Source organism: Aspergillus pseudonomiae (genome assembly GCF_009193645.1).
Source record: "Aspergillus pseudonomiae strain CBS 119388 unplaced genomic scaffold BDV37scaffold_199, whole genome shotgun sequence".
Classification (NCBI taxonomy): Eukaryota; Fungi; Ascomycota; class Eurotiomycetes; order Eurotiales; family Aspergillaceae; genus Aspergillus; species Aspergillus pseudonomiae.
The window spans coordinates 1-15,526 of NW_022476191.1; the positions used below are offsets into that span (position 1 = coordinate 1).

Below are 15,526 nucleotides of genomic sequence, written 5' to 3' on the forward strand. Positions count from 1 at the left end.
TCATATTGAATAGACCTTGTAGGCCATACATGACAAAGCGGATATACGGTTGCCGGCCTTTTCAGGAAGAAAGAGATACTGGGGCGACCTTTTCGTACCATTAGTAAGAAGTATTTTGTTGGACGTGTCTTGTATTGCCTAGGATGGGAACCCTTCTTGATGCGTCCAAGGATTAGAAGGGAAGGAACAGGCGGCATTGTGAAAAAAAAAAAAAAAAAAAAAAAAAAAAAAAAAAAAAAAAAAAAAAAAAAAACAAAAAAAAAAAAAAAAAAAAAAAAAAAAAAAAAAAAAAAAAAAAAAAAAAAAAAAAAAAAAAAAAAAAAAAAAAGAAAAAAAAAAAAGAAAGAAAGAAAGAAAAAAGGGTAACGTAGGGGGCTAAAAATGTCTGAGGCCCTCGACCCAAAGGACACCGCGGAACCACTCAGGATGGTTCTTCTCTTTCTCCCCCTTTCCCCCTATTTGAATTACTTGTACATTAAGAAGCCAAAAGGCTTTAGGTTAACATTACCCAGTTATCCAAATGTCAGAGGCGGCACAAGCGCTTGCTTCATTTGACCTGCTTCAAGCGTACCAAAATAATCTAAATACCTATTTCAGTGGTAAATCAAGATACAAATTCAGTAAATCCACCCAGACTCGCTATTTCTAATCCATCGAAAAGTTCAGACATGCCATCATAGAATAGTCGTTCGGTTGCTATTTCTAGAAACCATGATGTCAATCTCTTGCTTATCCCGAAGAATTTCCATCAATGCCATGCTATGTAATCTAGTCAGAGTTACCGTGTCATTCATCTATCAACCATCGTGACATTAGGTGGGCGGGCCCTCATGAAAGGCAAAACATGTTGGCCAACGATATTCATCCCGATGGGCTGAATTGAACATCCTTTCCACATGACTAGCCCCCCTCCGGTATTTACCGTTTTCACAATGGTTGGCCCACGGATGACCAACAGCTCGCCACTGTTGATCCGAATAGACTTTGGTGGGCCCTGAACATCTTTCATATCTAAATTGTCGGAGCATGGGTAGACCATAAACATTCCATTTTCAGGTCCCACATCGCATCCGATTGGTCTAAATATGGAAATAGAATCCGAATTTGGATGTGCTCTGTATAGGCGAGTCCCCACTTCGTCACATTGAAATAGAATGGGGCGTAGTGGTTGGTGTATAGGTTCGGGGCCTTCTTTCGGGAAACAATTCGCGATGATAGCGTTCATCTGTGACGCAAGTTAGCAGCCAATCGAGAATCTCCCTAAGGTTGGAGAGGTACGAAATACGTACATCCACCCCGGCTTCCATGAAAGTTTTGAATGTTATCTGTTTTTCCTTGTCCAACCAGTGAGCGGTTGGTGAGGGACTATGCGTGTCATGTCGCGTTCCTTCCTTATTCGATCCCACCATTTCCCTTATAGCTCGAGCCTCTTCCTCCGCCTCTTCGTAAGCTCTTATTATCATAAACCCTAATTGCTCCATATCGCTTGTCTCTCCCCAGAGGAGTTCTCGGAAACTCGGCGATGCCATATTTCCAGCGGGGCAGTTGTCAGGTGACTTAGCGCACAGCGGAAGCTCTGTGGATTCCATAATCGTACCACCGCATGTAAACAACCTCTAAAGATAAAAGGTGTCCTCAGAGCCGAACCTTGTGTCAGGAAACTGCTAGATTATATATGTCGACGATGTCTTTCGATACTCCACAGAGATTGAACGTTGCAGCTAAGTACATATACCATGTACTGGTTTAATCATCGGGAAAATATTCCAGATGCGCTTTTAGCCTTACAAACATAAGAAAATAATATGCAGGGGGTATTATTTGTTAAGGTAGTTCATGATATACAGAGCATTTCGAAATCAGTTTCCGCATTACGCTCTTGGGTGTTATTTCCAGGCCTTATACCAAGCTACACTGAACCATAAAGAACTATGGAATACTTTCACCGTTCCCATTAGCTAGATCGGGCAATTTCTATGACATAATCCATTTTTAGTTTGGCGTGACGCGGCACCTAGGGGCTGGGAATAATATCCAAGAGCACAGAGTAGAAACTAATCTCGAAAATATCTGTAAAGCCATAACCGATAAGGATTACTATACATAAACATACACAAGGACTAGATAGTGGCATCTTGCATCTCTCCTAGCAAGGGGTAAGGGTATGAATTGACCACCATCTGTAAAGCCACTGCTGCGATTGAACAAGCCAGTCTACTCTTCTCGGACCCTTTACCGAGGCAACACTTCCGTAAAGACATACCCGTCATATTCCTAGCGGGCGGTAGATCAATTTGAAAACCAGGTTCGGGGCACTAATACCACAGGATGATATACCCTGGACATAGCCCTTTTGAATACATTCATGTATAGCAGTAGATCTATACGCCGTCAGAGCATGATTGTGTGCTTTGGCTTTTTAAAACTTACACCCACAATGCACAAGGGCACGACCAGTGCTCTGTCGTATTTCCACGAGGCTGAAATTGCAACGCACAATTTTTCAGTTCTTTGAGGCCGGGGTCTGTTTTGACAGGGTACGTAATATCATGTGTAGGATCCCTATCACCGTCTTCATACCACTCAATACCGGTCTTGGTTGGGCTGCCGCTGATTTCAGTGAACCGTTGCTCGAAAACTAAGCACCAGTGAGATTTACAGTGTTCAGCTGCTCTAGGTGCACATTTGACGGAGATTGTGCTTCATTTGCTTGGTCAGTTATTCCTTTTTACTGCTACTGCAGTGCGCGTAGAAAATGCTGACTTGCCTTTGAAAAACCGATTGAATTCTCTCCAAACAATCTCCAATATCCAGTTTAATTCCTTGTTGTAGAGAGTTCAAGAACGTATCAACATCTTCAGCCGAGTCACGTAACCTCGTGTTCAGAAGTGGAAATAAATGGTTGTTCTCGAATGATTGTAATTTCTCCCAGATGACGTCTGGGCTCATATGCACATAATCAACTCGCCGAGGTACATGGTGCCCTTCGGGTCCGTGGCCTCCAAGCTTGATGAACAAAAATGCGCTTCGCTCGAATTGTCCCAGTGTCCATTGCCTGTCCCTCTCATAGCACGATATGTTGTACAATAAAACGTCTATCTCTTGCCTAACCACACGATCAGAAGCTGCGCACAGTGTGGGTTCTCGCATATCGACATCTCTGGGTCCACGTATAAGGACACGCACAGGGCAGTCCGGTTTAACAGGGTGAAAGGTATTGAGGGTGACATACATTGAAAAGATTCTTCCATCGAAAATACATTTTTTGTCCCTTACGCCCCGAAAATACAGAATGGCGTCATCGACAGTGGTAGGTTCGTTTCCCATTGCGAGGTTTAAATTTTGCGATAACATATTAGAAGCTGAGGCATTGGGAGAAGACATTCGAAAGGAAAGAATAGATACTATCATCATTTTCTGACTTCTGGATTTTTTGTTTTTAAATAGTATTCATAATTGCAGAAGTGCTCAATCCAAACAAAGGAGATCCCGAGGTGACCGTAAGTGCATTGGATCTGTAACATACTACTGAACATTTTTAGTCACGCCCTTTCGATGGTTCTCCCGGACCTTGATGAGATCCTCGCCTAGGCTTCCGTGCTTGAACTTTCCTCTTGGCATTTCATTAATGTAGTTTTTGGTCCTGTACCGATGGATTACCTCCACGCTATGTAGTGGTAATATCTTGATCAGAAACCTAATCCCCATTTCTCGTACCGCTATACTTACATCCAGAACGCACATAGGCAGAAGTTAGCCTTCCCCATATGCTTAGTCTCATTGGAAGGATATGCATTGGCTTTCAGGTCTTGAAAGGAGCTCTTCGGATTGTCCACGTCGAAGATAAGATGAGTGGGTAACCCTTTTTCTAAACCGTCGTCGCTCCAAACAACGCATGCCTTTTTCGTAGGATCCGCACAGTAAAGCTGGCTAGGTCCACACATTTTTACTATCAAGTGGGGCCCGCAATATTTGGTAGAGAAGATGGCGTCTCCAGAACCGAAATTCTGCTCAGAGGTTTGTTTGGATTAAGTTCCAGATATAGATCTCATGTGGAGAGACCAGGTATGGAGGTTCATCCATATAGAATCACCCAGACAGTTTGTATTGGCTTTCGCCGCTTCTTTCTCGATGGGACGGACCTCTATATGCATCCATGAATACTATCCTGACGTCTGCATTTATCCTTATGCTTGTCGAATTTACACCTCTTTCACGTGGCTTCCATCATTCAAACCATCCAGCCTCATCTTTCAGCGCCATACCATACCAACACCCTATCCGCCGACATTGGACTTAGACTAAGCAGTTCTGTTTCACTATTTCAAAAGCCTTGAGGGCAGTCTCCTTATGGTTTCCAAACATTTTATACTTGTCGCATCGCACCTCTTCCTCTGTTGCCCATGCAAAAGCTTGGTGTTCCTTAGGATTCAGTTGTATTATATCCTTCCGTTCTAGTGCTCGCCTTGACACAGCTTGCCTATTTTCGTAGGGGGTAGAAGGTTCGAACTCGGAGACCTGAATAATATATGGAAGGCCAATCCATTCCTGCTGTTTGCCTTCCCTAGATCGCGTCCAGGTCTGAATTGGGAGAGCGTGAATGACTCGGGACAGTTTCAGACCAGTCTCTTCCCGAACCTCTCGCTCTAGGGCATCTCGCGGTGTTTTGTCATGTTTTTCCTGACGCCCACCAGGTCCCTCCCACCATTCAGGTTTGCTATCGCAAAGAGCGCGTTGAATAAGAAGCATATAAGGTTCTGGCAAGTCCCACAAGAATATAAGGGCACTAACTCTGATACAGTAGGCAGTGTCGTCGAATCTATATTGATCTGGCGATTCTGTGATGCGAAAAGCCGATAGGTCCGTGTCGCACTCAAGGCCGAATAATAACTGCTTCACGTTGCTCACTGCGGCAGAAGGATCATGCTTGTACTGCAAAAGATATCTCTGCAATTCCGCAGCTGTGAACCGGCCCGAAGGCACTTCGCTGGCGAATGCAGTGGATAAGTTATCAATATCTTCCAGCCTCCAATCAGGGTTGGCTGGTATGGATACTGGTGTGATCTCCATAAAACGAGTGTCGGTAGGTTGCAAATAAACCATGAGAAATATCTGCCGAGCTTCTTGCCATTCGACTGGGCCCATGTTGATTTTCATGTCCACACGCCCTGGGCGCAAGAGAGCGCGATCCACCCGCTCGGGGTGGTTGGTGGTCATGATCAAAACGCGGTTCTCTTGCGCTGCTACGCCGTCAGTAGTGTTCAAGACGGCAGAAAGGGTGACACTCCCAGGTGACCACTGGATACGGTCGAGTCCATTGTGATCCGGCTTTCCGCTCGGGGGGTTATCGCTGCTGCGCTTCTTGATGCCGGCTTCGTCGATGTCTTCCAGGAGAACAATGCAATGTTTTGGTAGGTCTCGGAACAAAGTAGCCAAGGCGGTCTCATCAAGGCCAACTGCACTCAGGCTGAGCGCGTATATATCCAAATACGAAAAGCTGGCAAGTGCTAGTGACAGGCTTGACTTGCCAGTACCCGGCGGACCATAAATGAGATAGCCTCGTCGATACGGGATCCCGTGGGACACGTACCAGCTCTTGGTCCTGGGGTCTAGAAATTCCTGGAGATCTTCAACAACACGCCTCTTTTTATCTTGATCCAAAGCTACAGTCGATAAGAAGCGGGGCTCTTTAGATGCCACTTGCATCCATTGGAAACTGGACCCCACCTTGAACCCCTCGTACACAGCGACTTGTTTGGGATCTCCGTTAACAGGTGTCTTATGAATCTCATCCATGAGATCATCGAGAACGTGTCTTTTCCACGGCACTGCATAAAAATGAAGTCTCTCCATACTCGCAAACCAGGGGCTCACTGCTTCCTTATACGGCTGACGATACAATGCGACCCAAGAGCCTTTGTACGTGAAAAAATGGATTTTATCCTGCGAAGGTGTATACCGGAGTGTACCGAGATGATGATGACGTTTTCTTTTGAGCCAAAATTCCCTTGGGCTCTGACTAAATAATCGGTTATCCGTGGGAACGTCTTTCTCATCATCGGCCTTGCCATCGTCGCCATCCCATGGCGTGGATAGACTTGTCCTTGTACCTGCTACCAGCTGACGGGTCCGATTCAAAGCTGGCTGGAGGGATATCCAGCGCATGGCGCTCGGATACAATTTGTTATGGCTCCATATCTCAGTCGACGTTGCAAAATATAGGAAGAGAAAAATAATCCGGTTGCAACATGCTGGGAGAGCGAAGGACAAAAAGGCCAGGACTGCCGCAGAGATACGTAGGTGAGATGAGATATCAATATTGAAAAAGAGAGAAACCAAATGGGAAAAGAAATCAAGGCCCGGAATCAGTTCCTCGATCGCTGATGGCAGCATGCCAGAGGGCACACTCGTGGAGTTGATGCGGGAAGCCATTTGAACTTGAATTTGATGGATTCAGTACTCGTCCATGGGGAAAGCTCTAGCCCTCTTTATACAATCTACCCTGGGTCAAACAACCGCCCTGATTTTGGTGATACGAGGCACGCCCGGGGCATGTGTCGGAGACAGCCGGCAAAATGATTCCGTAGCCTAGGAATCTGACGGTACTTTGACTCTGCGGCCTTTGCTGATGTGGCGTCATTAAGTGAGGATAATAGAAAGAAAGAACGAAAAGGAATACGTGCCGCGCTCCCCACCTACAATCGAACACCCTTAGGTAGTCATTAATGCATCAATAGCTAGTCCAATTCCCATAGACTATCCGGTGTTTGTTCTAAACTAGTGACGAGGATATTCTGCGATGCTAGCGGATATCTTCTGCAGGGGATTCATCTATCTCATTCCTTTCCGTTCCCAACACCCTAGAAGACAATGAGAAGCTCATTCATCTATTGCTTTGTTGGCCGTATACCTTAATCCGCAGCACCAGGCCAACTCCAGAATCCCGTTGGGGCCGTTTGTATATACATTTACAGGTGCAAACCAATCAATCAATGTGCTTCCTACCAAAAGAAAACGGTTCTTGACAGAAGAAAAACAAGAAGAAACGACCCGTACTTGCAGGCATCAGTAACTATTCAGCTGGCTCGATGTAACTCCTACCAAATTGCAAATCGTCTAAATCCGTTCGCATCCGTCTCCGCTGTTCTACATACTCAGGCGGCACGTACATGAAAAAGTTGAGGCCATCATAGCGAAACAATGTTTCGACCTTGCCTCGGTCCAAGACTAGCTTGGAGGGCACATAGATCTCACAATCATCAAGGCATACGGTAGTAACTTTGATCAGTTCTAACATATGTCTACCAGTTTGTTTGTCGACAAACGGCCCATAAGGAATGGTGAAAACATCATCTTCTGGAGTCATACTCATATCATCTTTGCAGGAGGGAAGAGATCGCCGGACCACCGCATCAGTAGTTCCAACCAGAGTGCTTCTGTCAAATGAATCTTCCCTAAAGAGATCCTTGGCTTCCTCGACTTTTGGATCAGAGCCATGATCCTTTTGGTAGTCAAGGCGACTGGTCTACCATCACTCTACATTAGAAACATCCATGCCACCTGGTGTCATTACTCACAGAGTCTATCTCTGCCTCGTATGGAAGAGGCATCTCACCGGAAAAGGATGTCAGGTCATCGGGTTTTCTTCGTTCGGATTTTTGTTTCCAACAATAATAAAAGGCATCAAGGCAAAAAAATCGGAGGAAGGTAAACCAAGCCATGGCCGGACAGAATGTACCGCAATTAGAACCAACCATTAGATAATGAATCAATGGAGGCAAGTATTGATCAATACAAAAATGCGGTGAGTACTTGGACAAGGCTTTCATGTTATTATATTTGTGAGCTTTGCCTCACTTAGCCCAACCAACGAGCAAAGTAGGAGAATTCGTGAGCTAGACATCTCTGATTTCGACCCTATCCAAGGTGACGATCCTGCCGATAGGATGCTATGTTCATTGGGTGTCTCCTTGATCTCGACTCTTTCGTCCTCCACTAATAAAACTGAATGGTATACCATCGGGGGGGCCAGGTGGATACTGCTTGAACCATACGGGGAGTATTCCCCGCTAGTTGATTGCATGCTTTAAATTTATTTCAATTTGGCCATTGATGATATTATGGTCAGCCGTATCATGGCTCATTGTTATTCGCGGATTAAGGTGGAAAATGTGGGACAATTAAGATAATTTCAACAATTAAGGAACATGGTAATTACGCCTAGAAACGTTGGAGTCGTACATCATCTTTAATAACACACTATAGACGATAACTATTCCTGCTAACTCGAACTCTAATAGTGCCTCTCGGTCCTAACTGGTCTCAATGTAAGCGCTGACATCGCCGAGTCATTTTTCGAGATCCGTAGCTCCACTCCCCTGGCCTTATTAGGAAGGTACACAGCCAGGCTGATCCTGAACTAACTCCTTTAACAATACCTAATGAAGTTTTGTTACTACCCACTACTAATGCATGCTAGTTCCAAGAGAGGGCAACAGGTGGTTGTGTCCGGTTCCTCAAGTAGAAGTTAAATAAGAAAATCAGAGCTTAACCTTTTTAGGCACGACTCACTGAGTCGTTCCGTATTGGGAAAGATCTGCCCATGCAGCCAAAATGTAGTAATTCGATGTAGAGTCTACATCGCTCTTTTCAAGCTCCATACGTTCTCCAACAACCATGAGACGTTTCAATTTTGATGGCGACGACGCTCAATATATCTCTTTTCTCGAGGATATCGTTCATAATGCCGGCTTGCTTCAGCCTGCAACGCTACCTCCTTCAACAGAAGAACATACCCGCCCAGCCTATGAGAGCAGCAGAAACCGTCGCCAGCATACCACACCAACCTCGAAGGACGAAAAAACAACAGTACCACAATTTCAGATAATCGAGTACAATCCTTCTGAAACGAAGAGCAAACCGCCTCGACATAACAAAGAACGATGGCAAAAAGAGATAGATTGTCTTCTGTCACTGGCAAACATCAAGATATTGAATAGTAAGGCCCAAGAAATAGGACTCGGAGATAACCAAATCGTTATATCTGGTCTAGTCAGCGGCTTCAACGTCAGCGATTATTGCCCTGATGCTGATAGCATTTCATTACCTGTTTCCGAGCTCCTCCTCTCACTTCGCAAATATGCCTTGTTCACGAAGAAATGCAACAATGAGGCGCGGCTTCTTTCTTGTCTGGCGCGGTTTCAGGACCTTATCTTTGTCTCCTTTTGCGTTGTTGCTCTTGGTCTAGGCGAAGCAAAGGACTGCGTCCACGAAGCTATGAAGCTATATATCTCGAACTCGGAGGGCCACCATCTGGATCGGATTATATCTGGGGCGCGATGGGTGAACCGGTGCATCACAGAACTCTCGAACACGGCATGGAACCTGCGAAGCCCAGAGATTTTTCTCCTAGGTAAGTCACTTCTGGTTAACTAGTAAACAAAGCTTTCCGCCACATTTCGTTTGAGGATACTTACGTATTAGGTGAGCAAACTATAAATTTCTATGGTCGATACGCCGAAGCAGGGTCCCAAAGTACACTATATTTTTTGAATTCACTACGGCAGTTAGCGAAGGGTTTCTCGGACGCTGAACAGACTACAAAAATCCCTATCTCTATCCCATGTATAGTTAAGCTGCTGTCTGGCCCTGCGATTGAGTTTGTAAACACCTGTATTAGTAAAGCTTAGGGTTACTGCTGACGCTCCTAGGCTATCTGAGATATGTGATATTCTGGGGTATGATCAAAGCCTCACGATGGACCTATTCCGAGAACACTACGATAGCAACTTTACTTGTCTCAACAGTCAGCAATCACCTTCGTCCCTCTTGAAGCACCGAGACGATACAGACTTTCGTTTAAACCATCGGGAAGCCAAAAGACGCGCCCATACGAACTACTCCGGGTGGCATATTTCCAACACAGCCCACGACATGGTGCGAACCCCTCAATCAGGTCCCACTGTCCAGCGTCGCAGTAGTGAGCAAATATATACAGATCGCAATGACTCAACGCCTTCGTCTGAAATTGATACCGGTGATGGTTGCTCTGATCCTGACATGTTTCGTCGCGTGCCTACAGCACCCCCGGACTTCAACGTCTTTCAGTTTGATTCTTCACAAAACCAACTTGACATTCCTCCCGAATTTAATGTGTTCCAGTTCGGGTATCCTTCCGCTCAACTCTGTTTTCCTCCTGAATTCAACATATTCCAATTGAATTCCCCTTCAACTCGGTTCAGTACACCCCCATTGTTCAGTGCTGTTCAATCCGATCCTCTGTCTGATCAGTCTAACGCTCAAACTGATGGGTTTCAATTTGATGAATTTCAAGAGACAAATAACGAAGCCGCTAATATATCTCGAGGTCTCAATCTCGAAGGCCAAAATGTTGTCGGGTCATCGCTTCCATTTGATACACAAGTATAATATCAACGTTTTTAGTTTCCCATATTATTGCTTACTCAACACACTCTACTTCCACGTCCTTACCGACCTTCTTTTCTCCATGTTTCCCTTCGAGTGCCATACATATCATATCTACTCCACCATCAGATTCTAGCACAGGTTCGTCATAAATTATATGTGCTTGTAGCTTCGGTAAAGGACGCTCCGCTGGTTTTAGTATCGAAGACCCTTTTATCGGTAGCAAAATATAATGCTTTGTTGGATTTCGAATTTTCGCGTTCTTGGAGAAATGGAACACAGTACAGGCGAGGACCTAAAGCCGACTACATTAGAAAATATCTCATTTAGGCCGGTATTGGGCGATACAGTAAACAAAGGAAGTTGAGGAGAGGACAGGAACAGCTTACGTTATATCCCTTTTTCTTCATTTCTGCCTTCAGTCCATCAGTTCCAGCTTGGAAGACTTGTCCTTCGTATTGCCAGCCGAGGTTCGGTTGTTTTAAACGGCTTTTGGGCTCATTGCGCTCGATTTCCTCTCCCAGCTCTCGCACAATCTTCTCAGCACTGTCCCAGAGTTCGTGGCTCATACCGGGTTTCGGAATAATCTATCACGTTGATTGTACATTAGTTCAAATATGTCCTTATATGTGTTCGTTCCAGACTCACCGTATAGTCAAGGGCATGATAAACCGTGTCTTTGTTTTTGCCGGTAACTTAATGCTGAAGACGGGAGGGGCATGGTGGGGTTTTGAGCCAGCAAGAAGGTGCACGTGATGTTGGGCACCTGTCCGATTTCTGTCCAACTTAATTTTTCGAGTAGGAATTACCTAGCTCCTTAAAACAATATGCCATTCCGTTCATCTCGTACATAGATTCTAATTGGTAGTTGCCATATTCCAAAGCACATCGTCCCATCTGTATTAAATCAATAGACCCGCTATGTAGCAATCATCAGCCCGAAGAATCACTCCGCTAAACGCATTGTTCTAGAAATAGGCATCAGCTCAGGAAGCTCAAAAGCTTATGGAAATAATATTCCAAATGGTGCTATCTTTGATATATAAGCATAAATAGCTCTTACAGTAGAAGATCAGCGTGTACATGCTCTCTGGTGGAGTTCTCTAGGTGAGGTATTTATAGCCATAGAACATCTTGATGCCCGTCTTGCCAATGCTTGGTTTTCCATATAGTCGTTCTTAAGATCGGTCTGATCAACAGAGACACGAGATACTTCTTATCACCTCCGCTGTCAATTCTTTAGTTTTTAAGGTTCTCAGCAACTAAGTACTTAGTCTGTCTCAATCCAACTTGTTCATCGCTACGCATCCTAGAATGGCCAATTTCCTAACATTCTCGCTGGAGCTTCTACTCATGGTCTTTGAGCAACTATCTGATCTGGATGATGCTGTATGCCTTGCAAGAACATGTAGAATCCTAGGCGGTGTCTACAGTCAATACAAAGTTACAATACTCTCGTCTATAATTGTACCATTTCCAGCCCTGCTCCCTTTATCATAATGCTAACCCTGAATAGCGAAGATCTGATTATCATAAATACGATGTTTCTCTTTGTCTCTTGCATGATGAAATGTATGGAACTGGACAAAATTCAACATGCAGACTACCAACTGGGCCAATTCGACCACTTCCCTGGATGTCTGGGGATTGCTCAAAAATTGACTTCGGCGTCCAATCTCACGTCGTGGATCGGCATCTTGAAAACATACTTGACTGGTGGAAACAAACGAGCTGGCTTCGAGACATCTACCTGAATAATTTCAAAATGTACTTGTCCGTCCTATCATTTGTCGATTCGGATTCTTTGACGTCAAAGCAACAGCAACACTATGCCCTGGCGCTGTATTTTGATTGGAAGTGTGCGATCACTGGTAAAATATACCAGTCACACTCAGATCAAACGTTTCATGCTGTCTCTAAAGGGAAATTCTATCGAGCAGTCATGGCCCGCTTTCTGGACACCAAAATGCTTCAGTTTGCTACGTTGTGCCAAGACTTGGAAAGCTTTGATTGGCTTACTACAACCACTTCGAAGATGTGGTCTGATAATCCGAATCGGACCCTAGAAGAGTCGTTCCAGATCTTGGAGGCATTTGATTTTATATCCAACTTTATGCTCCTACATATTCTTGAAGGGCCTGGAACATTCGCAGATTGGGTGATTTCGTCGGACGAACACCAAGCTTTTACACAGGATCCCAATGATTCATTTCTCAACAACTGGATATCTTTGCTACGACGCCTTCAGCCGTACTTGTCACCGTTTGACATTCTTGTCGCTTTCAGGATGGATGAAATAGACCTCCAAACTCTGCAATACTTCAATTCACTGCTTTCACTTGAGGAATATGATCTGAAGTCTCCAATTTACGAGATAGAGAAAGAAGTGTGCTGCAAACTAAGCGAAGAATATGATGTGGCTGACCATGTCTGGAAGATGTACCGCAACCACGGCTGGAGGAATGGAGCTAGGGGCACATCATTCAACGAGCATCTCAGTGTCGGGGCAATTGCAAGCGAGATTATAGGGTTCGAGTGCCACAGACGCAACTGGTGGGAATTGATGAAGCAATCATCCAAAGCTTCACCATATGGCGTTCGTTTCTCCCTCCCTTCTTGTTATCTGTCCACGTTTAATGAGAGGATGGATGAAGACGAAGATATCCACTTCATAATTACTAAAGATGATCTTTTGACGTTAAATCATTGATGACGAGAAAATTATTATGCAAAAACACAGAAATTATATCTTCTGTCCATGTTTTGTATTCAAAAAGGTCGGAGAATTTGGCAGCACTGAAGGCTTGGAGTGGGGCAAGTAAGAAATCATCGTATGTTCGCGAGTGATCGATTTCGGAAAAGACCGTATGATGACGTGAAAAAGACTATAGTATATTGGAAAGCCGGACATATGTACCATGTGCTTGATATTACCGGTGTCCTTGCCGGCCCCAATGATTGTTCTCAGACCCAGGCACGCCCCGTGATAACCATGGTAGGCTGTAACTTAGTCATGAGCCAAGTATTGCTCACAAATATGCCATGTATATCCGCCCATTATAGTCCACTTAAGGCTTTCAGATGCCCTTATATCAAAATCCCTTAGAGCAGTTATAAATTTGACACTGGCTCTTAGTAGCTTGACTTTTGTTGCCAAGTCAAAGGAATCAATAAAAAGTTATCTCGATATACTTGACCTTATCCGGCGTCGCAACTTTATTATATAAATTGAGGATCAGTATATGCGTCGCGTAGTAATTATCCTCTAATAATTTATTAGAAATTTTTGGTATCTCTCAAGAAATCTAAGCTCTTATGTGTCGATATTAAGTAAACAGGGGTATAGAAATGGCTACCAACAATTAAATAAGTATCTGGCGTTAAGACAGCGTATAGATATAATAGAGATATAATACTAAATAGATATTAGGCAGAATATTTCTAAAATATAGAATAATAGACGAGAAAACTGCTGTTTAAGATATTCTGTCAAGCTTCTAGGACTGTCAGTAGTGATAACATCTTCCACCACTAATGGACAGGGGAAGGTCAGGTAAATATGAGGAGGGGAGAGCATTCGGAGTGTCTTGGTTCGTTGGGAATAGAGGGGCAGCTATACCGAATGCCCGATAGACCATAGCATTAAGGCACATTCGTTCGGGTTTAATAACTTTGTCAGACTAATTATCATTGGTCACTTATCATCGGGGTCCAGCGTGACCATTTGTCTCAACTTCGATAGTCACATGATCCAGAAGCCGAAAGTGTACACAAGAACCAGTAGCAAAAGCCATGGAATCACGTGGCCCAGATGCGTCATAGTAAACCTTGTTTGGCTTCTTCGCACCTCACACTCCGGATCACGAATATTGATACTTCCTCCACACCCTTTTGCATCAACATCGGTCATCTGTAAAAGAAAAATCCTAGATCCCATAAATTTCTTTTCTCTACCACCTTGCCAGAGTCCATCGGTTGACAACCTTCTTTATATCTTAATTTTAATAGTATAGCCCCGAAAGGACTGCAAAGGGTTACAACCTGCGGCACTTACTAGGTAGTGGCAGTTCAACGATCTGCCAAAGACATGCGCTGCCGAGGGCTTGCCTACCGCCTGCCTATATAGACTTTAACTACAGAAATCCCTATAGATTTCTTGCCCGTCGCTCCGGGGGGTACCCCCGCTTATTTTATTCGCTCCTCAGTCCCCTTCGGGGATATTGGGGGGACCCCACCCCCCTACACTCGATGGCGCTTCTTCTTATAGTAATGCAGCGCGTTCAAATGATCTAGAATCTAGGCAATGCAGCGGGTTCAAATGGTCTAGAATCTAGGTAATGCAAATCGTTTAAATGATCTAGGAATCTAGATAAAGTAGACTACTCTATATAGATTACTAATCTAGATCTTCTAAATAACTAACTAGTTAACGTAATCGGTAAACGAGCGGGTCACGCAAACGAGCGGGACACTGTGATATACTATATAAAATCACTTTTTATATCTCAACAACCAGAGCTGCTGGGGATTCAAGATTTAATATAGATCCTTATATTTACTTAAGATATTATAAATTTAAAGTAGAAAGCTCTCTATTAAGTATTCCCCCAAGTAAAATAAATTACAATGTATTTTTTGTAATTTATATATAATTGTATCTGGAGCTTGAAATAAAATAATTAGAATTTTGGAAAAATATATTCCATATTTATAGATATTATATATATCTCTATACTGAGTATCATATCGCTACTACTTCTAGTTGTTAAGTTATTTAGGTTATAAAAAGTGCCCTTTTATATGGAATACAGAGGTGACCCGCTCGTTTGCGTGACCCGCTCGTTTACCGATTACGTTATGCTTAGACTGATTATATAAGAAAAAGTAGTAAGTGATGTCAGGCGTTAATTTTTAACCAATAAAAATCTATATTGATGGACAAAACCTACAACCAATCAGAATCGAGAAGGTGAAAACCTGTCCAGTATGTTGCTAGCTCCGCTTCGCTCCGCTGCGCAATCAAGGCCACATATGAGCATGTTGTAGCTGAGGATACATTTTAGCATTCTTCTTCTCTTAATCTACGGAAAGCTTTTTTCAA

General features: G+C 43.9%; 4 protein-coding genes across 4 annotated transcripts; 2 read left to right on the forward strand and 2 right to left on the reverse strand.

Annotated features, from left to right (window-relative positions):
- Positions 1-4,296: 4,296 nt before the first annotated feature.
- Positions 4,297-6,495, reverse strand: BDV37DRAFT_292655 (uncharacterized protein; the record flags this gene model as incomplete). The annotated part of the gene is made up of 1 exon (XM_032089227.1): positions 4,297-6,495. Exon 1 carries the CDS (start codon positions 6,430-6,432, stop codon positions 4,297-4,299), a length of 2,136 nt encoding a protein of 711 aa, XP_031934313.1. The 5' UTR covers positions 6,433-6,495.
- A 577-nt stretch (positions 6,496-7,072) lies between these two features.
- BDV37DRAFT_289807 (uncharacterized protein) lies at positions 7,073-7,610 on the reverse strand (the record flags this gene model as incomplete). The annotated part of the gene is made up of 2 exons (XM_032088553.1): positions 7,073-7,525; positions 7,578-7,610. The coding sequence occupies 2 exons, from the start codon at positions 7,608-7,610 to the stop codon at positions 7,073-7,075; spliced, it is 486 nt and encodes a 161-aa protein (XP_031934314.1).
- Positions 7,611-8,676: 1,066 nt separating this feature from the next.
- On the forward strand, positions 8,677-10,428 carry BDV37DRAFT_289808 (uncharacterized protein; the record flags this gene model as incomplete). Its single annotated transcript, XM_032088554.1, has 3 exons — positions 8,677-9,412; positions 9,484-9,658; positions 9,711-10,428. The coding sequence occupies 3 exons, from the start codon at positions 8,677-8,679 to the stop codon at positions 10,426-10,428; spliced, it is 1,629 nt and encodes a 542-aa protein (XP_031934315.1).
- A 1,686-nt stretch (positions 10,429-12,114) lies between these two features.
- BDV37DRAFT_266922 (uncharacterized protein) lies at positions 12,115-13,775 on the forward strand. The gene has a single exon (XM_032083964.1). The coding sequence runs from the start codon at positions 12,191-12,193 to the stop codon at positions 13,133-13,135; it is 945 nt and encodes a 314-aa protein (XP_031934316.1). The 5' UTR covers positions 12,115-12,190; the 3' UTR covers positions 13,136-13,775.
- The last annotated feature ends 1,751 nt before the right edge of the window (positions 13,776-15,526 follow it).

Bases quoted from the DNA above. Each gene is read 5' to 3' on its own strand.
- BDV37DRAFT_266922 (XM_032083964.1), top strand. From the start codon at position 12,191: ATGTACTTGTCCGTCCTATCATTTGTCGATTCGGATTCTTTGACGTCA.